At 49.4% G+C, this 27,152-nt stretch overlaps 1 protein-coding gene and 1 non-coding gene across 2 annotated transcripts in view; both read right to left on the bottom strand.

Annotated features, from left to right (window-relative positions):
• LOC144736657 (uncharacterized) overlaps positions 1–27,152 on the bottom strand; it is a 94,131-nt gene that overhangs the window by 48,310 nt on the left and 18,669 nt on the right. The window contains exons 3-7 of the mRNA XM_078619229.1: positions 9,804–9,989; positions 8,275–8,291; positions 7,657–7,686; positions 5,716–5,781; positions 4–63 (exon numbers count right to left, since the gene is read on the bottom strand). Coding sequence (XP_078475355.1) covers positions 4–63; positions 5,716–5,781; positions 7,657–7,686; positions 8,275–8,291; positions 9,804–9,989 — 359 coding nt within the window. The remainder of the gene's footprint in view (positions 1–3; positions 64–5,715; positions 5,782–7,656; positions 7,687–8,274; positions 8,292–9,803; positions 9,990–27,152) is intronic.
• LOC144736733 (U6 spliceosomal RNA) lies at positions 1,062–1,167 on the bottom strand. Its single transcript, XR_013588807.1, has one exon. It is a non-coding gene; the product is annotated as a U6 spliceosomal RNA (small nuclear RNA).

Raw genomic sequence — 27,152 nt, forward strand, 5'->3', positions numbered from 1 at the left:
CACGGGCGCGCCCGTCTCTGTCGACTCCGTCTTGTAGCCGCCGCCCATCTGAGCTGCGTACGGCTGCGGCGGGACGCAGGCGGGGGAACACACACACACGCACGCACACACACGCGCACACACGCGTGCACACACGCACACACACACACACGCGCACACACACACGCACACACACGCACACACACACACACGCGCACACACGAGCGCACGCATACACACACACGCGCACACACACGCGCACACACGCACGTACACACACACACACTCGTTATACACGGCGAGTAAGCGGCTACGTCCACACACACACCAACAAAGATCCCCCGTATAGCCTGTAACAGACTGTTGGGGCAAGTGCTGTCAGCGAGTAGCACCTGTGAAGGCCGGCACGGCACACGAGGGGGTGGGTGGGTGGGCAACACCACGCCCGGCCGCCTTTGCCTCCCCAGTGGTGATGTTTTACAGTTCACCACCAGGTACTCATTTGAGGCCGAGTCGACCTAGGGGGGGGGCCCAGGACCGGCGACCCGGGGATCGAACTCGGGTCGCCGGATTGGTAGCGGGGTGCGCTAACCGCTACGCTAACGCTACGCTAACACGCACGGCAGCCCCAACCACGATAAATCAACTCCACGTTCAACTTCCTATTCTAGTAGAAGGGGGGGGGGGGTTGCTACAAGCAGCTGACAAGATGTTTTGTGAATGAGTTACATCACGGTCACCGAAGCGCCAGTCAAAGGCACCAACTGATTGACGTGAATTCGGTGCGTCGGCCAAGAGGGCCTCACTGAGAGTCTCGAGATGATTTTCAGGAGGTGTCCTGCATCGAAATGTTTGGCCAATTCCCTCGACGGATGGTCGGCGTGTGGGAGGCGAGCGGAGCACGTGGAGGGGAACACCTCCGCACACGTGGGAGTGGATCGCACTAAACGGGCTGCACAGATGGGTTCAGCACTCACATTTCGTACATCTCGATATGGGGATTCATCCCAAGCAACAATAATTATTCCTATTGCACGGAGAGAGAGAGAGCGAGGGAGGGACACGGGGATAGAAAGAGAGTGAGATACACGGAACGCTTCACGAATTTGCGTGTCACCCTTGCGCAGGGGCCATGCTGATTTTGTCTGTATCGTTCCAATTTTAGAACATGTACTGCCAGAGAGAGACACGGAGGGAGAGAGCGAGAGACCTGGAGAGCGAGGAGACACGGAGAGAGCGAGTGAGAGACACAGGGAGGGAGAGACAAGGAGAGAGCGAGTGAGTGACACAGAGAGTGAGAGACAAGGAGAGAGCGAGTGAGAGACACAGAGAGTGAGAGACAAGGAGAGAGCGAGCGAGAGACACAGGGAGTGAGAGACAAGGAGAGAGCGAGTAGGAGACACAGAGAGTGAGAGACAAGGAGAGAGCGAGTGAGAGACACAGAGAGTGAGAGACAAGGAGAGAGCGAGTGAGAGACACAGAGAGTGAGAGACAAGGAGAGAGCGAGTGAGAGACACAGGGAGTGAGAGACAAGGAGAGTGCGAGTGAGAGACACGGAGAGTGAGAGACAAGGAGAGAGCGAGTGAGAGACACAGAGAGTGAGAGACAAGGAGAGAGCGAGTGAGAGACACAGGGAGTGAGAGACACAGAGAGTGAGAGACAAGGAGAGAGCGAGTGAGAGACACGGAGAGTGAGAGACAAGGAGAGAGCGAGTGAGAGACACAGGGAGTGAGAGACAAGGAGAGAGCGAGTAGGAGACACGGAGAGTGAGAGACAAGGAGAGAGCGAGTGAGAGACACAGGGAGTGAGAGACAAGGAGAGAGCGAGTGAGAGACACAGGGAGTGAGAGACACAGGGAGTGAGAGACAAGGAGAGTGCGAGTGAGAGACACAGGGAGTGAGAGACACAGGGAGTGAGAGACAAGGAGAGTGCGAGTGAGAGACACGGAGAGAGCGAGTGAGAGACACAGGGAGTGAGAGACAAGGAGAGAGCGAGTGAGAGACACAGGGAGTGAGAGACAAGGAGAGAGCGAGTGAGAGACAAGGAGAGAGCGAGTGAGAGACACAGAGAGTGAGAGACAAGGAGAGAGCGAGTGAGAGACAAGGAGAGAGCGAGTGAGAGACACGGAGAGTGAGAGACAAGGAGAGAGCGAGTGAGAGACACAGAGAGTGAGAGACAAGGAGAGAGCGAGTGAGAGACACGGAGAGTGAGAGACAAGGAGAGAGCGAGTGAGAGACAAGGAGAGAGCGAGTGAGAGACAAGGAGAGAGCGAGTAGGAGACACGGAGAGAGCGAGTGAGAGACACAGAGAGTGAGAGACAAGGAGAGAGCGAGTGAGAGACACGGAGAGTGAGAGACAAGGAGAGAGCGAGTGAGAGACACAGGGAGTGAGAGACAAGGAGAGAGCGAGTGAGAGACAAGGAGAGAGCGAGTAGGAGACACGGAGAGAGCGAGTGAGAGACACAGAGAGTGAGAGACAAGGAGAGAGCGAGTGAGAGACAAGGAGAGAGCGAGTGAGAGACACAGGGAGTGAGAGACAAGGAGAGAGCGAGTGAGAGACACGGAGAGAGCGAGTGAGAGACAAGGAGAGAGCGAGTGAGAGACACGGAGAGAGCGAGTGAGAGACACAGGGAGTGAGAGACAAGGAGAGAGCGAGTGAGAGACAAGGAGAGAGCGAGTGAGAGACAAGGAGAGAGCGAGTGAGAGACACGGAGAGAGCGAGTGAGAGACACAGGGAGTGAGAGACAAGGAGAGAGCGAGTGAGAGACACGGAGAGTGAGAGACAAGGAGAGAGCGAGTGAGAGACACAGGGAGTGAGAGACAAGGAGAGAGCGAGTGAGAGACACAGAGAGTGAGAGACACGGAGAGAGCGAGTAGGAGACACGGAGAGAGCGAGTGAGAGACACAGAGAGGGAGAGACAAGGAGAGAGCGAGTGAGAGACACAGAGAGGGAGAGACAAGGAGAGAGCGAGTGAGAGACACGTACCCCAACGGACTCCGGGTACGAAGGAACGGGAATCACCGGCCGCCTTCCATTCTCGGGCTGAGACGACAGCGAGACAAAGAGAGAGTGGCAGCGTGAGTGACGCGGCACCACCAACATCGCACGTGCTTCCCGGCACCAGCGCACACGACCGCCAAACCGAGGGGCGTTACGCATTTTCCGCGATTTACCAAATCTCTTGCGACGCTCGCGAGCGCCCAACGTGACCCCAACTGCGGCACAGCGTGCGCGCCTGATCGAGGCGGGGGAGGGGGGGTGGTGGGGGTTGTCAAAGCGGCGGCTCTGCGCGTCCGCCCCTAAAGGAAATTTTGACGGCAAGCCGAGTAACAATAGCCTGTGTAATATGAGTAACAATAGCCTGTGTAATATGAGTAACAATAGCCTGTGTAATATGAGTAACAATAGCCTGTGTAATATGAGTAACAATAGCCTATGTAATGTGAGTAACAATAGCCTGTGTAATATGAGTAACAATATCCTGTGTAATGTGAGTAACAATAGCCTGTGTAATGTGAGTAACAATAGCTTATGTAATATGAGTAACAATAGCCTATGTAATGTGAGTAACAATAGCCTGTGTAATGTGAGTAACAATAGCCGATTTTATATGAGTAACAATAGCATGTGTAATGTGAGTAACAATAGCCTGTGTAATATGAGTAACAATAGCCTATGTAATGTGAGTAACAATAGCCTGTGTAATGTGAGTAACAATAGCCTGTGTAATATGAGTAACAATAGCCTGTGTAATATGAGTAACAATAGCCTGTGTAATGTGAGTAACAATAGCCTGTGTAATATGAGTAACAATAGCCTGTGTAATGTGAGTAACAATAGCCAGTGTAATGTGAGTAACAATAGCCAGTGTAATGTGAGTAACAATAGCCTATTTAATATGAGTAACAATAGCCTGTGTAATGTGAGTAACAATAGCCTGTGTAATATGAGTAACAATAGCCTGTGTAATGTGAGTAACAATAGCCTGTGTAATGTGAGTAACAATAGCCTGTGTAATATGAGTAACAATAGCCTGTGTAATGTGAGTAACAATAGCCTGTGTAATATGAGTAACAATAGCCTGTGTAATGTGAGTAACAATAGCCAGTGTAATGTGAGTAACAATAGCCTGTGTAATATTCATAACAATAGCCTATGTAATATGACTAACAATAGCCTATGTACTATTCATAACAATAGCCTATGTACTATTCATAACAATAGCCTATGTAATATGACTAACAATAGCCTGTGTAATATGAGTAACAATAGCCTATGTAATGAGTAACAATATCCTATGTAATATTCATAACAATAGCCTATGTAATATTCATAACAATAGCCTATGTACTATTCATAACAATAGCCTATGTAATGAGTAACAATATCCTATGTAATATTCATAACAATAGCCTACGTAATATGAGTAACAATAGCCTGGCTCTGAAAAAGGGCCATTGACCGAAACGTTATCCGAGCACATCTGCGCTTGTGGTGCAGCGCCGCTTGCGTGCGGGTGCCGTGCGAACGAGAAGCAGCACGCGGAGTCAGCGCGTGGTCGCTCCTTATCAACCTGCGGCTTCCACTCCTCCCTTCACGCAAGTCCCGGCTCGATAACCCTCCCTAGCCTGTCGTCGTCGTCATTATCATCGTCATCCGGCTACTCCCTGCTCCCAGCTACGACCAGGGCTACCTCTACCACTACCGCTACCACTACCCCAAACATCACTACCCCTACCACTACCCCAAACATCACTACCCCTACCACTACCCCATACCCCTTTCACTACCCCTATCACTACCCCTACTACTACCCCAAACATCACTACCCCTACCACTACCCCATACCCCTACCACTATCGCTACCCCTACCACTACCCCAAACATCACTACCCCTACCACTACCCCATACTCCTTTCACTACCCCTATCACTACCCCGACTACTACCCCAAACATCACTACCCCTACCACTACCCCATACCCCTTTCACTACCCCTATCACTACCCCTACTACTACCCCAAACATCACTACCCCTACCACTACCCCATACCCCTACCACTATCGCTACCCCTACCACTACCCCAAACATCACTACCACTACCCCAAACATCACTACCCCTACCACTACCCCATACTCCTTTCACTACCCCTATCACTACCCCGACTACTACCCCAAACATCACTACCCCTACCACTACCCTAAACCCCTTTCACTGCCCCTATCACTACCCCTACTACTACCCCAAACATCACTACCCCTACCACTACCCCATACTCCTTTCACTATCGCTATCCCTATCGCTACCCCTATCACGATCCCAACCCCTATCCCAACCACTGTCACTACCCCAAGCCCTCCTTAACCCCTCCCGCCTGTCCTGTCACCATAACTACACCACCAACACTTTTAATAACCCCACCGTCTACTCTTTAGTATCTCAGCCACGATCATCTTGTGTACAATTGCATTGTAAATCTGTATATAGTAATTCTGTATATAGTAAATCTACATGTAGTATATCTATATATAGTAATTCTGTTTATAGTACATCTATATATGGTAAATCTCCATGTAGTACATCTATATGTAGCAGATCTCTATATAGTAAATCTACATAGTAAATCTATATATAGTAAACATATATAGTAAATCTATATATAGTAAATATGTACAATAAATCTACATCTAGTCAATCTAGATGAGATAAGGGACGAGCGGAGAGGCGGTGTCCACCTGGCTGGGGACGGGTGGCCGACCGGGACGGCGAGCATTCGCCTTGCCCCCACGCGCCGGTTTCACCTGCTCACGCGCACGCCACGGACACGCGCCGACACCACGCTGTTAGCCACCGCCACCCCGCCAACGCCGTTAGCCGGCACCACCACCACGCCGTTAGCCACCGCCACCCCGCCAATGCCGTTAGCCGGCACCACCACCACGCCGTTAGCCACCGCCACCCCGCGAATGCCGTTAGCCGGCACCACCACCACACTGTTAGCCACCAACACCACGCCAATGTCGTTAGCCAGCACCACCACATCACGCCGTTAGCCACCGCCACCCCGCCAATGCCGTTAGCCGGCACCACCACCACGCTGTTAGCCACCAACACCACGCCAATGTCGTTAGCCAGCACCACCACATCACGCCGTTAGCCGCCAATCGTGCTGGACTTAGCAAATCGTCGCAAATCGTCACAGATGAGCGGCAATATGACCAGCGAGGGTGAGATGCGTTAGGAGTAACTTCAACGGAAAGCGAGCCAATCCCCACAACATCACCCGTACGCGTTTACGATCGATCGTTCACGGCCTTTGACCCCCACAGCCGAATCGGGGACCTGTTTCCGCGACCGCAAGAAAACGCCGCTTTGCCTGGGGGGGCGGCGCGTGCCAAAAGCAAGCGGCCAAAGCACGCGGACGACGCGGCGAAGATCGTCTTGGTGCGGCCGCGGTGGAGAGCATGCCCAGTCGTAACCCCCCAGACGCAGGGACGTTGCTTTCCCAGCCACGGGGCATTTGTTCCATCCGTGCCGTCGAGGGACTCACAATCATCTTCTTGGTTCTTTCGGTAAAGTCACGTAGAAGGGAAGTAATAAAATAATAAAAAATAAAACATAATAAAATAATTCTCACGACGTTTCAGGTGAAGACCAGGTCTGTTGGGGAGACAGCTTGCGTTGTGGCCGTAACGTCGTGAGAATTATTTTATTATGTTTGATATTTTTATTCTTTTATTGCTTCCCTTCTACGTGACGACTTTACCGAAAGAACCAAGAAGATGAATCCCTGCAGTCACGAAAGCTTTACATCGGGACCCACAATCGTGAATATTCCGTAGAGCGTGAGATTTGAAAGAGCCGCGCTCCCGGTGTGAGCTCTCACGCCGCTCGCCCGTCGACCGCGCGGTTCTAACTCGGTCCCGGCCGACGTACCGACCCGGCGTCTTAACCGGCTCGCCGCTAACCCTAAGCAGGAGGAGTGGGTGGGGTGTGTGTGGGGGTTACTAATAATGATGATGATGCTATTTTTCGATTTAAAGCTTTCGTGACTGCAGGGATTCATCTTCTTGGTTCTTTCGGTAAAGTCACGTAAAATGTAAATAATAAAATAATGCAAATAATACAAATCAAACATAATAAAATAATTATGTTTTATTATTTTTATTTTATTATTTCCATTTTACGTGACTTTACCGAAAGAACCAAGAAGATGATGCTATTATTGGTTCTTTCGGAAAAGTCACGTAGAAGGGTAATAATAAAATAATAATAAAGCACAGCAAGAAAATGTTCTTGCTGTGGTTTTCACACCTGATGATGATGATGATTGCTTGTGTTGTGATCGAAACGTCGTGAGAATTGTATTGTTTTATATTTGCATTATTTTATGGTGTCCCTTCTACGTGCCTTTACCGAAAGAACCAAGAATATGAATCCATACAGTCAAAAAAGCTTTAAATCGAAATTTAATGATGATGATGATGTTTGCCTGGCAGGGAACAAAATGGTTTGTTCCCCTTGGGGAGAAACCATTTGGGGTGGGGGGGGGGGAGAGAAACTTCGTGGGGGGGTGGTGGGGATCTGGTTTGTGCTGCCTCTGCAGGTCTCGGCCAGGCCGAAAGCAGGGCCCGGCCCGGCATCTCTAGCGAGGATCGCCGCTCTCTCTCTCTCACCTCCACCTTGGGCTCTTCGGTGAGTTGAAGCTGCGGCACAAAAAACGAGAGACGTCGGCAGAGGTTAGAAGGGAACCGGGCGTGCAAGAATTACACGGTTTGTTTATTTTTTTGCACGATACGTGCGCTTGCAATCTCTACCACGTGCGTCTCTTCGTGTCTCTGATATTGTCCGTAGTTTGGGCTGCGTGGCCGAAATCACAGTACCGTGGCTTGACTTTAAGGTTTCGCTCTGGATCTCTATTGGCCTCTGTGCATCTCTATGGGAATCTATGTATCTATAGATGAGTATCTATGTATCTCTATGGGTCTCTGTGTTTGACCATACGAGGTCTATGTGTGCCTCTGTGGCTTCTACTCAATGGGTCCAGAGTTGGTGTTGTATGGCCACAACCACACTCCTGTAACTTGCTTTTAATGTAACATCTTTGGGTCTCCAAGCATCTCTACGTATTACGACGGCTCTTTATGCATCTCCGCGAGTCTCTGTGGCTGTGTAATCATTCAACAACGGGCGGCACCCTCAAATCGGTACGCCTTCATTCGAGCGCATCTGTCGGATGCCGCGCATTGCAGAAGAGCGCTGCGTCAGGCAGACGCACGGGGGAGATCACGTACCTTGGCAGCGCCGTTTTCTGAAACACAAAGAGACGCAGAGAGACTTGTGTCAGACTAACACGAGACGAAGAATTGGCGCGGTTGGCTACGCACGGCGCGAAAGACGTTCAACACATGTACATACACCGCACCTGTGATTAGCACGGCTGGTTAGGTATTGTGCAGAATAAGTTAATTCTAGATTTGAAGCTTTCGTGACTGCAAGGATTCATATTCTTAGGTTTTTTCGGTAAAGTCACGTAGGTAAGAGTAGAAAATTAATAAAAGTAAAGTAAAATATTTTACTTTTATTAATTTTATTTTTTTACCTACATGACTTTACCGAAAAAACCTAAGAACAGAATAAGTTAAACATTCAAACATACACCGCACTTCCGATTAGCACGGTTGGCTACGTACGGCGCGAAAGAGGTTCGACACACGCACGTTTATATTGCAGATCCAGTAGATGTCACGCGCGATCAGCCTCGATGGCCGTGCACACCGATTGGCTTGTACACGACTCTGACCGATCGCTTACACCGCAGTTACCATTGCGTCCGATGTTCCCATTTCCTTTCATTTTTGTAATTGCCTGGGCCACTTTAACCGTTTGCAGCCAACGCTGTTGTTGGCGCGGAGAAATGTCCTCGATCCCGCTCGAAACTCATCGAAAAGGCGCAGTAAAATGCCGATGCGATGTTCCCAGGAACTGATCTGCAGACCCTGGCGGAAGCGCTACGGGAGTCGCATCGTAATTGTCTGCGTGCTAACGCTAGCCCGATCAGCGGGATAAGGAGCGTGTATGCCAACCCGTGGTGTCACTGAGGTTCGCGGCTGGCTGCGATGATAAGTATTTAACGAGCGGTGACCGATGCTGCCTTGGAAGGCATCTCGCTAGGAGACCAAGATCAAGGATCAAGGATCTTGATCTCGGTGAGCGAGACAAAGCTACACCCTCTACAGTAAAATAACATCGGGTTACCTTACTTAACAATTCCAAAACTAGTTTGCTATATATAACAAACAAACGAACAAAAATCTAACATGTAATTTTACATGAATGTCATTATTTAGTCGGGGGGAAAACCACATCAGGGGAAAGCCACATCAGAAAATATTTCGAGTAAAATATTTAAATGTCAGTGGACCGCATCACTAGTAAAAGTGATGTGGTCCACACGTGCATGGCTAAAAAAAACACATGGTGTGGTAACTGGTTACTGGCCCTACCAGGCCAAATGGTGAAAAAAATAACCCACAACTTAACCAAATTGGGATTACGCAACTCAACATCGCTCCGCAAACTTGTCAGGACCCCTCCTCGAAACCCCCCCCCCCCCCGACCCAGAGTCTTGAGACTCAGTGAGGCCTTCCCTGGGTCGGACAAAGCGGAATTTTGACATCAAGCGAGTGCCTCTGCTGGCACCATAGCCGCACAACGTGTGACGGTGGCCTGTCACCGCCTCCTGTGAAATGGCAGAACCCACATCGGTGACGGGAGAGAGCGGGGGTGGGGGGGCAGGTTAGGGGTCGGTGGGTGCAGTTACCGTCGCCGCAGATGGGGCAGCACTCCCCCTCGGGGATGACGGGGTTAGCACAGTCCATCAGGTCCTCGCAGATGAGGTCATCGCACAAGATGTTGCCATTGTCGCAGACGCAGAGGGTGCACGGTTCGGACTTCCACACGTCCTTGTTGTCGTGCAGCTGCCCGATCTCGTCCTCACAGCTCCCGACTGCTCGCGCCGTGACGCACAACGGGAGAGGAGAGCGGAGCGTCACACAATGTCACGGTCACAACACCACTACCACGAGACCCCGGGGAGTCACACAACGCCACGGTCACAACACCACTACCACGAGACCCCGGAGATCACAGCAGCCCACGGTCACACCACCACTACCACGATATCCCGGGAGGTCACACAACGCCACGGTCACACCACCACCACGAGACCCTGGGAGGTCACACTACTCCACCGTCACACCACCACCACGGGACCCCGGAAATCACAGAACCCCACGGTCACACCACTACCACAAGATCCCGGGAGGGGTCACACAACGCCACGGTCACACCACCCCCACGGGACCCCGGAGGTCACAGCAGCCCACGGTCACACCACCACCACCACCACGAGACCGCGGGAGGTCACACTACACCACGGTCACACCACCACCACGAGACCCCGGGGATCACAACCCCACGGTCACACCACGAGACCCAAAGACCACACACGAGATTGAGATGTTGACGAGGCCTTGCACCAGTGGTGTAGCTATGAAGGGAGTGGCAGGCGCTGCAAGTCCACAAGAGGAGCCCACAGGCCCGGATAGACCCAGGCACCGGGCCCCTTCGAGTGGGGCACCACTGGACAGGGTGGTTGGCACTTCAATGCTTGCACCAGGGCCTGTGCCAACCGCGCTGCGCCACTGTCACGGGCTCACACGGAGATCCATGGACTGATACAGAGATCCTGAGACTCACACAGAGATCCATAGACTGATGCAGAGATCCTGAGACTCACACGGAGATCCATAGACTGATGCAGAGATCCTGAGACTCACACGGAGATCCATAGACTGATGCAGAGATCCTGAGACTCACACAGAGATCCATAGACTGATGCAGAGATCCTGAGACTCACACAGAGATCCATAGACTGATGCAGAGATCCTGAGACTCACACGGAGATCCATAGACTGATGCAGAGATCCTGAGACTCACACAGAGATCCATAGACTGATGCAGAGATCCTGAGACTCACACGGAGATCCATGGACTGATGCAGAGATCCTGAGACTCACACAGAGATCCCTAGCTGCATAGATGATTAAACTGGGTTTGTCAACTAATGTAGCGGGAGCGGGTCGAGAGTTTCAGATTGGTCACCAGTGATTCGTATACAGGGTGCTTCAACATTTATTTAACACTTCTGAGAATTTGCAACAACAACACGAGAAAAGCGGCTCCGAGCTCTGGAGACCACCTGGAGAAGATTCCAGGCCACGCGTTGACAACGCTGGCGAACAAGTGGGAGACTCTTTGACTTTTTGAAGCTATTAACATCACATTTGTTATCATGTTACAGTGCATTATCCGTTGTTTTCCCATTAAAAACGAGAGTCCCATTAGAAGTGTTAAAACTAAACATTTACGCACACCTGTATTTACGCAGCGGCCCACGGACTTACGAAGCGTCTCACGGATCAGTTTGGGCTAGCTACCGAGAAGAGTGCAGGCGGTGCAACTGCACCGGAGCGGCCCAGCTGCCGGGCTTTGAAGCGAGCGTTGGGGGAGGGATATTCAAAGAGTGTGCGGAGGCCGATGCCACCGCTGCTCGAAGGCACAAACCACCCAGCCACCCACCACGGCCACAGCCGGTCGCGCCTGGCGCCTGCAAGCTGCTAATCTCGGACCAAGAGCTGTGACCGTGATTACTCTTGAGGGTCTTGTTGCTCAAGACGCATCGGATCTCGAAACGCCGTGCGAATGACGATGTTGAGGTCACGCATCGAGGGTTAGCGAGCACGGTTTGTGCTACGTGCGGTGCGCGAGAAGTTCAACCGTACGTACGGAGCGAATGCGTAATTTTGTTTTTAAGAGGCAGAGAGGGCAAGAGGGAGGGGGTCGAAGGTCAAGATAATAACTTGAGAGCTGTACCTAAGCACGTTGCTGCTGCGGTTGCAAAGATTTGAAAAAGGTTGTGAGTTGAAATCCTGGTTCGGGAAGGGAGGGTGGAGGGGTGGGGGAGGTGCTGACTCAATCCATCATCGCACTGGAGTTGATGAAAATGAGAAGGCCAAAGTTAGTGAGACGTTAGCAACCGTCAGGATGGATGACGCTTTACTCGGGAGAGTTCCTACACCGTTTCAGGAGGGGAGGGGGGCCCTGTAGGAGTTTGCGGATTCCTCAAGGATGAAGAAAGATGCCGGTTATGAATTAAGTGGAGAAACGTCGCCTTTGGTGACTTTGCTTCGGAGAAACAACAAACATCACTGAGGGTCTCGTGAATCTCTTTTCTACAATGGGGCACACATTTAAAGCTCGTTGATGTTTGACATCAGTAATACTAGTAACAGTAAAGCGTTCAATTTAACGCGCAGGCTTTCGCGGCCAATATTCATAATATAGTCTGGGGGTTATATCGCGTGAATATTAATGCGTCTTCTTGGTTCTTTCGGTAAAGTCACGTAGAAGGGAAGTAATACAATAATATTATTTTATTATGTTTATTTTTATTATTTTATTACTTCCCTTCTACGTGACTTTACCGAAAGAACCAAGAAGATGAATCCCTGCAGTCACGAACGCTTTAAATCGAAATTTATTAATGTGTCGTTAAATCCGCCACCACCCGACACAGCCTAACTAGAACAGGTTTGTCACGTGAGCAAAACGTGGCCAATTCGTCACTAGTACAGCGCCACCGCCGTGTTGCAGAGTAAACCCACAACATTCACGCTCAGACTACCGAGACGTTTCGCTGGTGATTACAGCAGCAACTAGCATCATCAGGCGACGGTCAGAGTTGTGAAGACTTCCATGGTGACGTCATCACTTCCATGGTGACGTCATCGCTGTGAGCCTATCAGGTGCGATGAGCAGAGAGGGGTTAACGTAGTCTATATAAGTTACAGTGGATCACGTCAATCTGGGAATATCCCGTACCCTATTATTAATTGGGTCATTCACAGTTAACCTGCATACACAATGTTTGCCGTCTTTTCTTGGATTTTCTGTTTGCACTTAAGTCACAAATTCACTTTAAGATGTTTTCTTGTTCATGATTTTTGTTTGTTGCGGTTGCAACCGATTCAAGAGCCGAATGGCTCACAGGGCTGCACCTAATAAATGAACTTGAACTATGTCATGTCGCCAACTCCACCCCGACTGGCTGGCATAGGGCGCAATACAAATGTGTTTGATGATACTGACGACATCGATGCTGCTGAGGATGATGATGCTGAGGATGATGATTCTGAGGATGATGGTAGTGGTGACGTCACACATTACCATACCTGTCAACCCCTGATCAGTGCCCTACCTTATCACAGACAAATTCAGACCTTATTGGTCACCTCGTGCCCCTAACAAAATCTCAACGTTCATCCTACAAAGTCCCATCACGAGGGATGAAACACGAACAAATAGACAAAACACATTTTTGTTGCCGGTATTGCAACGGCTGTACGCCGTATGGACCTGAAAACTCAATTTCCCTGCACAAGAATACGGGGTTAAACCGTGATGGGTTGACAGCGATGGGTTTTTGTTTTCCACGACGATAACGGCAATGATGACGACGACAGTGGGTGATCGAAGAGACGGGAGCGATGAAGACGATGACCATGAACCAATCATTGAAAACTAATAACGTTTTCAATTATTTCTGCAAAGCAAAGCCTCGGACGCGTTGTTGGAGGGTTCACCGGCCACGAATTCTCATCGCTCGATTGCTCGAAGCGCAAGCCCAATGACCGGGGGAGCGCTCTCACGAATATCGCCCCCGTCCATGCACAGCGCACCAATGGTACCACCAGCAAGGCCACGTTACCTGGCTCTACCCCCCCCACCCCTAACCCTGAGCTGGCACGTATGTACGTTGAACTTCTTTCGCACCCTACGTAGCCAGCCACGCTAATCGAATTCGATGTTCGGGGCGGGGGGGGGGTGTACAACAAACTAAACGCACAAAAATCAGTTCTGAAGAAATTTGTTTGTCAATCGAGATGACGATTTAAAATCGCGCAGCTCCCAGTAGCTTCCGAATGTCGTTAGGAAGAGCGTTCCAGACGGCCACGGAAACGCAACCTGAATGTGGCGCGCGGTGCGGTGACCCGACTTTGTTCGATGGCCAGCAGCCAAAAAGCGGCTGCACTTGAAAGTTGCGACGATTAGCACCTTCGATGAGCATGGTTGGCTACGTACGGTGCGAAGGAAAAATACAGACAGTGTTCGCAGAGGTCTCCCTGCAAATAAACGAGACTTCTGGTCCCGAATTGGGGCTCTCGGCTGGGCTTACATTAACGATGCCGTTCTGCATCGGATCAGAGACAATGATATCCCTGGGGGACCATAGATTAAATGAGCAACATTTGAAAATATAAATCAATGAAAACATAACTTCCAGCCGTTTGTCAATCCACTGCTGTAAGAAGGCCTTACCAAATGCCATGTTGGTTATGGTGGTCTGGTTGACCATACTTCACCACGCTGGTCAGTGCAGCCTGGTGAAGCTGTGAGTAAGGGGGTGTGGGCCCTTAGTTGATGTATACAACTATAAAATATTTTTGGGTTTTTTACCCGGTAAGGCCCCACTGAGCTATGTAGCTCTTATTTCAGAAGCGACCTGGCGATCACAAATGATAGCTCAACGAAGTCGCTTATCATCACGTGGTAAATTAATATTAGTAGCCAAATACTCTAAACGTGTGACGTTGATTCGAAGTGTAGCGGGGAAAACCCGCAGGGCTCAGAGAAAAATTCACGCGATCACAGCGAGAGAGAGAGACACCGCAAACTCCAAATATACAGCAGGCGTCAGGGTTGTGATCGAACCCACGACCTCCTGTATACCAGGCGAGGTAGTCAACATTTCCTGGCCACCGTGATGATGATGATGAGAGAGACACCGCAAACTCCAAATATACAGCAGGCGTCAGGGTTGTGATCGAACCCACGACCTCCTGTATACCAGGCGAGGTAGTTAACATCTCCTGGCCACCGTGATGATGATGATGAGAGAGACACCGCAAACTCCAAATATACAGCAGGCGTCAGGGTTGTGATCGAACCCACGACCTCCTGTATACCAGGCGAGGTAGTTAACATCTCCTAGCCACCGTGATGATGAAAGAGAGAGAGAGACACGCAAACTCCAAATAGACAGCAGCAGGCGTCAGGGTTTGGGATCGAACCCACGCCCTCCTGCACACCAGGGTTGACTGACGTCAACCGTGGTCTGGAATTAAACTCGGGTGGCCGGGTTCGAAGCGCAGTGCGCTACACCACTCCGCCACCAACCCCTCGACCCCCGAAGACATCCGCGTCGCCTATCGCGGTGGGACCATCCATGTGGGGCGCGCCGATAATCGTGGTCCGCACGCGGTCAGCCAAAGACGACGGTCGGTAGTGAGGCAGGGAAAGGTTCTGGGACAATTGCCGGAAGTGAACCAGGGAAGCATCGGCGAGGAACATTCGGCACGACTGCCCCGAACTGCAGTTGGGGGGACCAATGAACAACACAACATTGTTGTTAACTTAGGGTAGAACACTCAATTGTGATAGGAGGATGATGATGATTTCGATTTAAAGCTTTCGTGACTGCAGGGATTAATCTTCTTGGTTCTTTCGGTAAAGTCACGTAGAATGGAAATAATAAAATAATAAAAATAAAACATAATAAAATCATTCTCATGACGTTTTGGCCACAACGCAAGCAGCCGTCCTCAGGTGGAGAACAGGTCTGTCTGTCGAGAAGACAGACTCTGTCTGTCTTCTCGACAGACAGAGTCTGTCTTCTCGACAAGAAAAAATGCATACATAATGATATATCATAATAAAAAAAACATTATTATTTTCTACCTACGTGACTTTACCGAAAGAACCAAAGCGTATAATTAACTTCATTGTTGATGCCGCCGCGGTGGAAAATTCGAGCGCATTCTATAATTGCGCTCATCCGAATCGTGACCTTCACTGGGAATTGAGGAGGAATCCGATGAGCTATGAAGCTTCTTCTGTTCACAGATGTCCAGTAGGGCCACCGGGGTCAGAGAATTACAGCAACACATTTAAATGGACCGACGTGAGCGCAAAGTGTACGGAGAAGTTGTGAAAGTCACACTAAACAAATTAATATATTGATATAAATACATAAAAAGCTAAAAGTGTATAAACTCGTGGTGTATAATTGTTGCTTGCTTTTGGGTTATTCGTTCACGCAGAGCGGCGCTTGGCAAACCGAAATAACAACAAGTGTCGAATGTTTATGAATCGGTAACAAATACGCCTCGCGTGACACTCACGAGCCGATATCACGAATTATTATCGGCGTTCTGTCATGCCCAAATCGTTCATTAATTCATCGCACATTCAATCAAAATATGTTTTTGTTAAGAAGGGACCATTGTTATTCTTGGTTATTTCGGTAAAGTCACGTAGAAGGGAAATAATAATATAATATAAATATAAAACAATAACAATTATCACGACGTCATCAGGTGTAAAATCCACAGCAAGTCGAAACGTCGTGAGAATTTTTATTGTTTTATTTTTATATTATTTTATTATTTCCCTTCTACGTGACTTTACCGAAAGAACCAAGAATATGAATCCCTGCAGTCACGAAAGCTTTAAATAAAAATTTAAGGGACCATTGCTTAAAAATAAATTAAATGTAACCCAGAGTGTCGAATGCGTTGATACGAAGTTCATCAGCGGCGCGAACGGTGCACGTCACATTTGACCGTGCCATCAAATCCAAATAACTTTTATTTTGAAATCTCGAAAGTTAAAACTATTTATGTTTTGCAGAGAGAACAAAAAAAAACGAATACTAATTCGCACCGTTGCCGTCATAACGAAGCGAGCGTGACGATTCTTCCAGCGTTCATCCCGAAGCGAAACTCAAAACTCCCAGTCTCAATGGGCTCCCTCCTCTTACCAGCACCACAATAAAATAAATAAACAGGCGACTTGTGACAAACTACACCGGTGGGCGCATCCCAACCCGAGCGAAATCTCTCAACAGAAGAACACACGCGCACACGTGACATCTCCCAACACAAGAACACAAACACACACACCCGTGACATCTCCCAACACAAGAACACACAGACACACACGCGCATGACATCTCCCAACAGAACAACACACACACACGCATGACATCTTTCAACAGAAGAACACACACACATTAGCGTGACATCTCCCAAAAGAAGAACACACAGACACACACGCGCATGACATCTTTCAACAGAAAGACACACACACATAAGCGTGACATCTCCCAACAGAAGAACACACAGACACACACACGCATGACATCTTCCAAAAGAAGAACACACAGACAAACACCCGTGACATCTCCCAACAGAACAACACACAGACACACACACGCATGACATCTTTCAACAGAAGAACACACAGACACACACACGCATGACATCTTTCAACAGAAGAACACACAAACATAAGCGTGACATCTCCCAACAGAAGAACACAGACACACACGCGCGCGCGACATCTCCCAACAGAAGCACACACACAGACACACACACGCATGACATCTCCCAACAGAAGAACACACAGACAAACACACGTGACATCTCCCAACAGAAGAACACATACACACACACGCATGACATATTTCAACAGAAGAACACACACACATAAGCATGACATCTCCCAACAGAAGAACACACAGACACACACGCGCGCGCGACATCTCCCAACAGAAGCACACACACACAGACACACACAGACACACTCGCGACATCTCCCAACAGAAGCACACACACACACAGACACACACAGACACACACACACACACAGACACACACAGACACGCGCGCGCAAACCCATAAACAATGCAAAGTTTGACTCACGGGGTGCATCGTCTTGACATCTCACAGTGACGGCCAATAACGCTTGCACCGCCAGCAGCCAAAAGGTCCTCCGGATCATCATCGTGCTCAGGCGTGAGCGACACAACGGGGGGTCACAGACACGTAGCAGCAGCAGCAGAGTTGCTCCTCAATATTTCACGTGCGCATTAAGGAGTCCCACGGGGAAGAGGGATTTGTTAACAACGGGTTCGCTCCTGACGCTGCTGCCGCCACCGAGAGGTGGTGATTGGGGTTCGGGACCGGGGGGGACTGCCTGGCACCGGTCGACGAGTCCCTCTTCGCAGACGCAGTGGCGCGCTGCTTCAATCGCTTACGACTTTAAGAAAGCCGCCCCCTTCGCCTTTATGGCGACGCTGCTCCGCCCCGAGCCTCTGAGTGGTGGACGAGGCGCGCTCCCGCCACGCCAATTTGTAATCCGAGCGGATGACACCCGCGGAGAGGGTGGTGGTGGTGGTGGCTCTCACTGCGGTGATGACCCCCCCCCCTCCTCCCACGCCTATCCCACCAAAGGCAAAAATCCCACACCCCCCCCCCGTGTAGCCTCAACAGACTCTTGGGGCAAGTGCTGTTAGCGAGTGAAGGTGGCACACGAGGGGGTGGGTGGGCCAGTATCGCCACCAGGTACTCGTTTGAGGCTGAGTCGACCTAGGAGGAGAGCCCAGGGCCGGTTCAGATAATCGTCACTGCTGATGCTGGTGGCCGTGAGCAGGGAATCGAACTCGGGTGGTCGGGATCGTGGCGCAGCGCGCTAACCGCTGCACCACCACTCCCCCCCCCCACCACCCACACCACTGCTGCTGCTCAATGCACGCAGGTGCAGAGGCGGCGATGGGGTTGGTGGGTTGGTGGGTGGGTGGGTTGGTGGGTGGGTTGGTGGGTGGGTGGGTTGGTTGGTGGGTGGGTGGGTTGGTTGGTGGGTGGGTTGGTTGGTGGGTGGGTTAGTTGGTGGGGGGGTTGGTGGGTGGGTTGGTGGGTGGTTTGGTGGATGGGTTGGTTGGTGGGTGGGTGGGTTGGTTGGTGGGTGAGTTAGTTGGTGGGGGGGTTGGTGGGTTGGTGGGTGGGTTGGTTGGTGGGTGAGTTAGTTGGTGGGGGGTTTGGTGGGTTGGTGGGTTGGTGGGTGGTTTGGTGGATGGGTTGGTTGGTGGGTGGGTGGGTTGGTTGGTGGGTGAGTTAGTTGGTGGGGGGGTTGGTGGGTTGGTGGGTGGGTGGGTTAGTTGGTGGGTGAGTTAGTTGGTGGGGGGTTTGGTGGGTTGGTGGGTTGGTGGGTGGTTTGGTGGATGGGTTGGTTGGTGGGTGGGTGGGTTGGTTGGTGGGTGAGTTAGTTGGTGGGGGGGTTGGTGGGTTGGTGGGTGGGTGGGTGGGTTAGTTGGTGGGTGGGTTAGTTGGTGGGGGGGTTGGTGGGTGGGGGGTTTGGTGGGGGGGTTGGTTGGTGGGTGAGTTGGTGGGTGGGTGGGAGGATCGACACGTGGCCGAAGCAAACTCACGCGGGGGTGAGGGTGGTTCGCGATGCCCACCCCACCTCGCCACCGAGTATTTAGAAACAACCCCCAGAGACTTTGCGGGCGATTGTTTTTTACTTGAACATCGCTCTCTCGCGCTCTCTCTCTCTCTCCATATATATTCAACTACTGGAGATAGAACTCGGCCGAGGGCATTCGTGGCGTGGCGTGAGCCCCTTCTTGCTTCTTGCTTAAAGCAGTGGTTCGTCTTCCCTCACCTGAGGTGCACTCCGTAATCCTTTGGGCGTGCGAGACGTGGACAGATTTGTTTTTGTTGTTAGAAGCTAAATAATCGAAAACGCAAATTAGGCTCGGGACACGTGAGTTACAACATCACTTTTATTTAAGCAAACCATGTGTTCTAGAGTTGAAGCTTTCGTGACTGCAAGGATTTTTTAGGTAAATTTTTTTAAAATTAATAAAAGTAAAATAAATAAGAAATAAAAATTCACGACGTTTCGGAGCTTCCGTCTTCAGGTGGAACCGTCACAGCACGATAGCTGTATCAAGTGAGAGAGGTTTTTATTTTTTTATTTTACTTTTAATAATTTAACATTTTTACCTACGTGACTTTACCGAAGAAAATCTAAGAATACAAACCCTGTGTGTTTATTAACATTGCAAATTTCTGTGGTAACGATAGAGAAACAACGGGGGTGAGTGTACAATGATGTAGAGAAGGTTATAAGAGCCAGCGAGGACGAGACCCCCAAAAATGTCGATGTCCTCCTGTCAAAGATCGCCCCGCGAGTGGAGCTGTCGAGACTCGGCCAGCTCGCCGCTCTCGGCGTGACCTCGGAGTAGTTTGAACTTTGCTGACCGAGAGGGTCACGGTCATACGGCTGCGGCGCTGATCGCGGCACCCGGCAACGCCACAGCGAGGAGCGGCCTCTTGCACACCAGAACGAATCACCAGACCAGAACGAGTCACCAAACCAGAATGAATCACCAAACCAGAACAGGTCACCAAACCAGAATGAATCACTAAGCCAGAATGAATCACCAAACCAGAACGAGTCACCAAACCAAAATGAATCATCAAACCAGAACAGGTCACCAAACCAGAACAGGTCACCAAACCAAAATGAATCACCAAACCAGAACAGGTCACCAAGCCAGAACAGGTAACCGAACCAGAACAGGTAACCGAACCAGAATTAGTAACCAAACGAAACAGTGGAACACCACGATGACATGGAACACCACGATCCCTCCCTTTGGCTCTCACGGCTCAGCACTGGGGCGGAGGCAAAGCGGTGGTGCAGTGGTCGTGGCACTCCGCTGAGAACCCGGCACCAGGGAATCGAACTCCACCACCACCTCACCCCACAAAGTGACCAGCATGGTGAAGTATGGTCAAACCGCCCCCTCGACTGACATGGTGTGGGTACACCTTCTCCCCCGGATTGACAAAGGAGCTGTGAATGACTCCGTGAGTGACTATGTGAGTGACTCCGTGAATGACTCCGTGAGTGACTATGTGAGTGACTCCGTGAGTGACTCCGTGAGTGACTCCGTGAGTGACTCCGTGAATGACTTTGTGAGTGACTCCGTGAGTGACTCCGTGAGTGACTCCGTGAATGACTCCGTGAATGACTCTGTGAATGACTCCGTGAATGACTCCGTGAATGACTCTGTGAATGACTCTGTGCGCTCAGCATCAGAGAGGTTTACACCATTGGTACCTCATTTGCCAGTAAAAAAGTATGATGATTGTTTTTTTACCCTTTAATCTGGCAACAAAACTGACACCTTTTTTTACGAGGAGTCATGTTTGCATAGACCACAATACCTGCAGTCATAATGCAAAAAAAAAACCAATGGTGTAAATGCTTACCCCGAGCTCTCATACTCTGGTGGTGCGTTGTCTTTGAGTTGTGCGCCTTTTGGCGTCATCTGGTCCAACCCATGTGAGACTAGGCTCTAAGGAAAGCTGTCTCGGGTGTGCACCAATCAACTTCAAGGACAGTGCATACATGATTAGAGTTATGTTTTTTGTTTGCATTATGACTGCAGGTATTGTGGTCTATGCAAACATGACTCCTCGTAAAAAAAGGTGTCAGTTTTGTTGCCAGATTAAAGGGTAAAAAAACAATTATCGTCAGAGAGGTTATTCAGACCAAGGCCCTAACGGCGCTGCAGCCCATCACAAGCTCTACCCTCAACTACTAACAACAGATACATCCGGGAAGAGTAACGCATGCACGTGGTGTATGTTGGACTTCTTTCGTACCATACGTAGCCCACGGTGCGAATGGTAGGCGTGACGAGGCGCTGCCCGGTATTTTGGGAGCGAATTTTTTGCCGGGGCGGGTGTTTTTATTTCGCTTAAAACATTTGTACCCGGGTGTTGGCGCGCTGAGACCGACGCACGCGAACAGCGGCTTTGCTCATCCAGCGCCGAACGAATCGCGTTCACCGGTGTCAGCAAGACGGCGGCGGTGGCGGTTCACGCAAAAGAACGAATCGCGTTCACCGGTATCGGTGAACGCTGGCGGCGAGTTCACGCGTGTGGCTTGGCGGCCCAGGGGCAGTGGCGGGTTGGTCAGCTGGGGGTTCCGTGTGTTATAGTAATAGTTCAAATACCCGTTGATTTTTAGATTTAAAGCTTTCGTGACTGCAGTGATTCATCTTCTTGGTTCTTTCGGTAAAGTCACGTAGAAGGGAAATAATAAAATAATAAAAAGAAAACATAATAAAATACAATTCTCACGACGTTTCGGCCACAACGCAAGCAGGTGAAGAACAGGTCAGACGCTGTCTTTCCGACAGACCTGTTCTTCACCTGAGGACGGCTGCTTGCGTTGTGGCCGAAACGTCGTGAAAATTATTTTATTATGTTTTATTTTTTATTATTTCCCTTCTACGTGACTTTACCGAAAGAACCAAGAAGATGTACCTATTGATTCTTTCGGTAAAGTCACGTTGGTAGAGAAACAACACTGGTCAACACACTTTTTCTGGCAGAAGGTATTCCAAGGGTTTTAAGGTAATTTTGGTGGTGCTGATTCCAAATCTGGCATCAGTTTTTGTCTATCACATCAGGTTTTTGATATATTAAATATTGCATTTTCAATAAAAACTGCAGAAGAAAAAATATTAAATAAATGTGGATAGCTATATAAAATGATATTATAAACACACTATCCTAAAAATACAGCACCATATTTTAACACTAAAGCAGTCACTGACTCGCAACAACTTGCAATCATAAGTGACAGAGTTAATTTCGGGTGAAATCAATGAAAATGGGGTATGCCGATAGCATAACAAGTATAACCCGTAAAAACAAAGTTTTTCACTCTAAATCCTTTATATGCGTGGCGGCTAGAGTCCTCTCGTCCTCTGGCTTGAGATGGTTGCCACCTATGGGTCAGATGATTGCATGGCACCATTAAGCAATTGGTAATTAAATATAATATTTTTGTCCTAAAAAGTGTTAAATTTTGGGAAAAAAATTTCACGAACATTAATTGTCACGCACAACGAGTCTGTGTGGAAATGTCAGCTCGATTGGATCACGGGAAGTGGGTTAAAAAACGACCGAAAGATTTGCACGGTCGTAAGCAAGCAAGCAAGCAAGTGTGCAAGTGAACTTAATATAAAGGATTTAAAAATGAGATGTGATAGAGCAAATCTGAGATCAGATTTGGAATCAGCACCCTGAAATTAGTCTAGAACAGCTGCAAAAGTCCAGGCCAGAATTTTTTATTTTTTATTTTGTTGACCAGTGTTATAGATCACGACGTTTCGATTTATTATTTTTCTACCCACGTGACTTTACCGAAAGAACCAAAGAGTATGGAATCCTGCAGTCACGAAAGCTTCAAATCAATCATTCAAATGTATAATGCGCATTTCATCATAGGATCCCAACGCGCAATGCAAGTAGGTTGCCGTTTGCGTGGAGCATGGGAAATGTCCCTGCTCCCCATGCGCACGAGAAAAAAAAACACGTGGGGGTGCAGGTTACACCCTCCGCCTCCAGAACATTAGCACCGAGCCTCCTGTGTGAACGATTGTTGCCATTACAGTTGCATCTTCTTGGTTCTTTCGGTAAAGCCACGTAGAAGGGAAATAATAAAATAATAAAAATAAAACATAATAAGATACAATTCTCACGACGTTTCGGCCACAACGCAAGCAGCCGTCCTCAGGTGAAGAACAGAGCTGTTGGAAAGACAGCGTCCTGAAAATCGAAAAAATTGCATTAACAGCACGGCAATGTTGGGGCAGAGCACCTTGCGATAAACATACCGAGGCGGTCTCTGGGTTCCCACGTCGCACATGACCCGTGGAGGAAGGTGAACGGTGGCCCGGTGAGCATTAGAGTTGGAACTTTTTTGTTCCAAGAACGTGTGCAGGGGAAGGGTGGGGGTGGAGAGCCCAAAATCGCGGCAATTGACGAACAATGTAGGGGCCGTAGTAATGGTTTCCATGAGTTGTACATGTCGTGGGTTTTACTCTCAAACACACCGGATCGTTGCTGAACTAGTCACTAAATGGCACTTTTTGTTTAAGTGACCACAACCTTTACTAATCGGCTGTGTCGGGTGGTGGTGGTAGTGGTGGGTTTAACGACACATTTACGCGATCTTCCCCAATAACAAAACACTTTTATTATGGATGACATTGGTCGCCAAAGCTGACTTCGTGTTAAATATACAGCCCCGTTCGGTCACTCTACTGCTGGATGAAGAACCCCCCCCCCCCCACACCGTGTCAGTTTGCAGGGGTTGTTTGACCATACTTCACCACGCCGGTCAATGACATTTTGGTGTAAGGGTGTGCCCCCCCCCCCGCCCCCCCCGGGACCGAATTACTCGTTCAACAGCAGAGCATTGTCGAGTCCACGATGTAACACAATTGTTGTTCGGGGTAGTAAGTGTTATTTCGTAATTTTTTATGCCTAAAAAGTACAGAAATGGCTATTATTCCCCACAAACTTTGCATTTGTCACCAGGACAGTGATATTTAGAAATGTACCTATTTTCAATGAGAAAACGGGCGCATTTGTGTCTTTTCGTACGCATGAAGTCAGAAAACAACAACATATGAATCAAAATGAACATGTATTTATACTAAAGTAATACAAAAATGACTACAAAAGATTTAGAAGCGAGTAGTTTTTCGAGATTTACGATTGTACTGTAAATCACTTTCACGAATCAGCCCCCAAATGTCGTCTCCCATCATGTTCTCGTTGTACTGTCCTTGGCAGCGGCGTTCAAAGTCCAGTATATCCTGGTGGAAGCGCTCGCCTTGCTCCTCCGAGTACGCTCCCATGTTCTCCTTGAAGTTATCAAGATGAACATCAAGGACGTGGACTTTGAGGAACATCCTACAGCCCATTGTGCCGTAGTTCTTCACCAGAGTCTCAACCAGCTCCACGTATTTTTAGACCTTGTGATTGCCCAGGAAGCCACGAACCACTGCGACAAAGCTGTCCCAAGCCGCTTTCTCCTTACTGGCGAGCTTCTTGGGGAATTCATTGCACTCCAGGATCTTCCTTATCTGTGGTCCGACGAAGACATCAGCTTTGACCTTTGCCGCAGACAGCTTAGGGAAGAAGTCTTGAAGGCACTTGAAGGCTGCCGACTCCCTATCTACAGCTCTGACAAAGTGTTTCACAAGGCGCAATTTGATGTGCAGTTGTGGCATCAACACCTTCCGGGGGTCCACCAGTGGCTCCCACTTGACGTTGTTCCTCCCCACAGAGAACTCGGTCCGCTGTGGCCAGTCCCGCCTGTGGTAGTGCGCCTTGGTGTCTAAATCTTTTGTAGTAATTTTTTTATTACTTTAGTATAAATACATGTTAATTTTGAGTCATATGTTTTTTTTTCTGACTTTATGTGAACGAAAAGACACAAAATCGCCCGTTTTCTCGTTGAAAATAGGTACATTTCAAAATATCAATGTCCTGATCACGAAAACAAAGTTTGTCTGGAATAATAGCCTTTTTCTGTACTTTTGAGGCATAAGCAATTAGGAAATAACAGTTAATAGCCAGGAACAAAAAAAATTACTGTGTTGCACACAGAGTCACTACACACGTGGACGTTCACAGCCGTGGCACGGAATCAAGAATCATCGAGCTCAGGTTGTTTTTTATGGGGCCTTTTGTGGCGTGGCGCGTTTAGTCCCCTCCCTGCCCCCCCTGCCCCCCTGCCCCCCTGCCCCTCCCCCCCCACCCCCCCCGCCCCTCCAGCAAACATTTTAAATTATCACACGAAAAAATCGTAATTAACACTGCACTTTGAAATACGAATTGTCTCAGACGCAACGGAGTTCCTGGTACCACGGTGGTTTAAAAAGCACAACCTTTTAACGTCAGAAGGCTTTGCTTTTCTTTTTTAAATTCTCATCGTAGGGAACCACAATTGCAAACAGTTTTTGGTCGCGTATTTATTTATTATTATTATTATATATTTTTGTTCCTACCCTGGCCATCGGAATTTCACTGAAGGCGCTTTGTGGTTAGCGGCTCAGATTGGCCACCATATGTTTGGGCTCCGTCCAGGCCCACGCAAGGCGATGCCACGACCACGAAGGCACAGCAGTCGGCATCGGGATAGAAGATGGTCTGGCTACGTACGGTGCGAAAGAAGTTCAACCACACGTACACACACCGCACCTCCGATTAGCAGGGTTGGCCACGTACGGTGTGAAAGAAGTTCAACACACGTGCGCTTACATCATCTCAACTGGCGAGGCCCCATTGAGCCAAGCAGCTCCGTTACAATTTAAATTAAAAAAAAACTTTAAACTATTTTTTTTATTTTACCAGGTAAGGCCCACTGAGCTATGGAGATGTTTTTTTCAGAAGCGAACTGGCTATCACAATGATAGCTCAACGAAGTGGGCTTATCATGTGGACATTAATAGCAGCAGACGAATACTCTGAACGCGTGATGTCGATTCTAAATGTGGAGGGGAAAAACCGGAGGACGTGGAGAAAAATCCACGCGACCACAGGGAGAGAGAAAGAGAGACACGCAGATTCCAAATATACAGTGGGCGTCAGGGTCGGGATCGAACCCACGATCTCCTGTATACCAGGCGAGGTAGTTAACATCTCCTAGCCACCGCGATGATGATGAGAGAGAGAGACACGCAAACTCCAAATGTACAGGTGTCAGGGTCGGGATCGAACCCACGACCTCCTGTACACCAGGCGAGGTAGTTAACATCTCCGAGCCACCGCGATGATGATGAGAGAGAGAGACACGCAAACTCCAAATGTACAGGTGTCAGGGTCGGGATCGAACCCACGACCTCCTGTACACCAGGCGAGGTAGTTAACATCTCCTAGCCACCGCGATGATGATGATGTTGATGAGAGAGACACCGCAAACTCCAAATGTACAGGTGTCAGGGTCGGGATCGAACCCACGACCTCCTGTACACCAGGCGAGGTAGTTAACATCTCCGAGCCACCGCGATGATGATGATGATGATGAGAGAGACACCGCAAACTCCAAATGTACAGGTGTCAGGGTCGGGATCGAACCCACGACCTCCTCTACACCAGGCGAGGTAGTTAACATCTCCGAGCCACCGCGATGATGATGATGAGAGCGACACCGCAAACTCCAAATGTACAGGTGTCAGGGTCGGGATCGAACCCACGACCTCCTGTACACCAGGCGAGGTAGTTAACATCTCCTAGCCACCGCGATGATGATGATGTTGATGAGAGAGACACCGCAAACTCCAAATGTACAGGTGTCAGGGTCGGGATCGAACCCACGACCTCCTGTACACCAG

The sequence above is a fragment of the Lampetra planeri genome, chromosome 62, assembly GCF_965212315.1.
Source record: "Lampetra planeri chromosome 62, kcLamPlan1.2.h2, whole genome shotgun sequence".
NCBI lineage: Eukaryota > Metazoa > Chordata > Hyperoartia > Petromyzontiformes > Petromyzontidae > Lampetra > Lampetra planeri.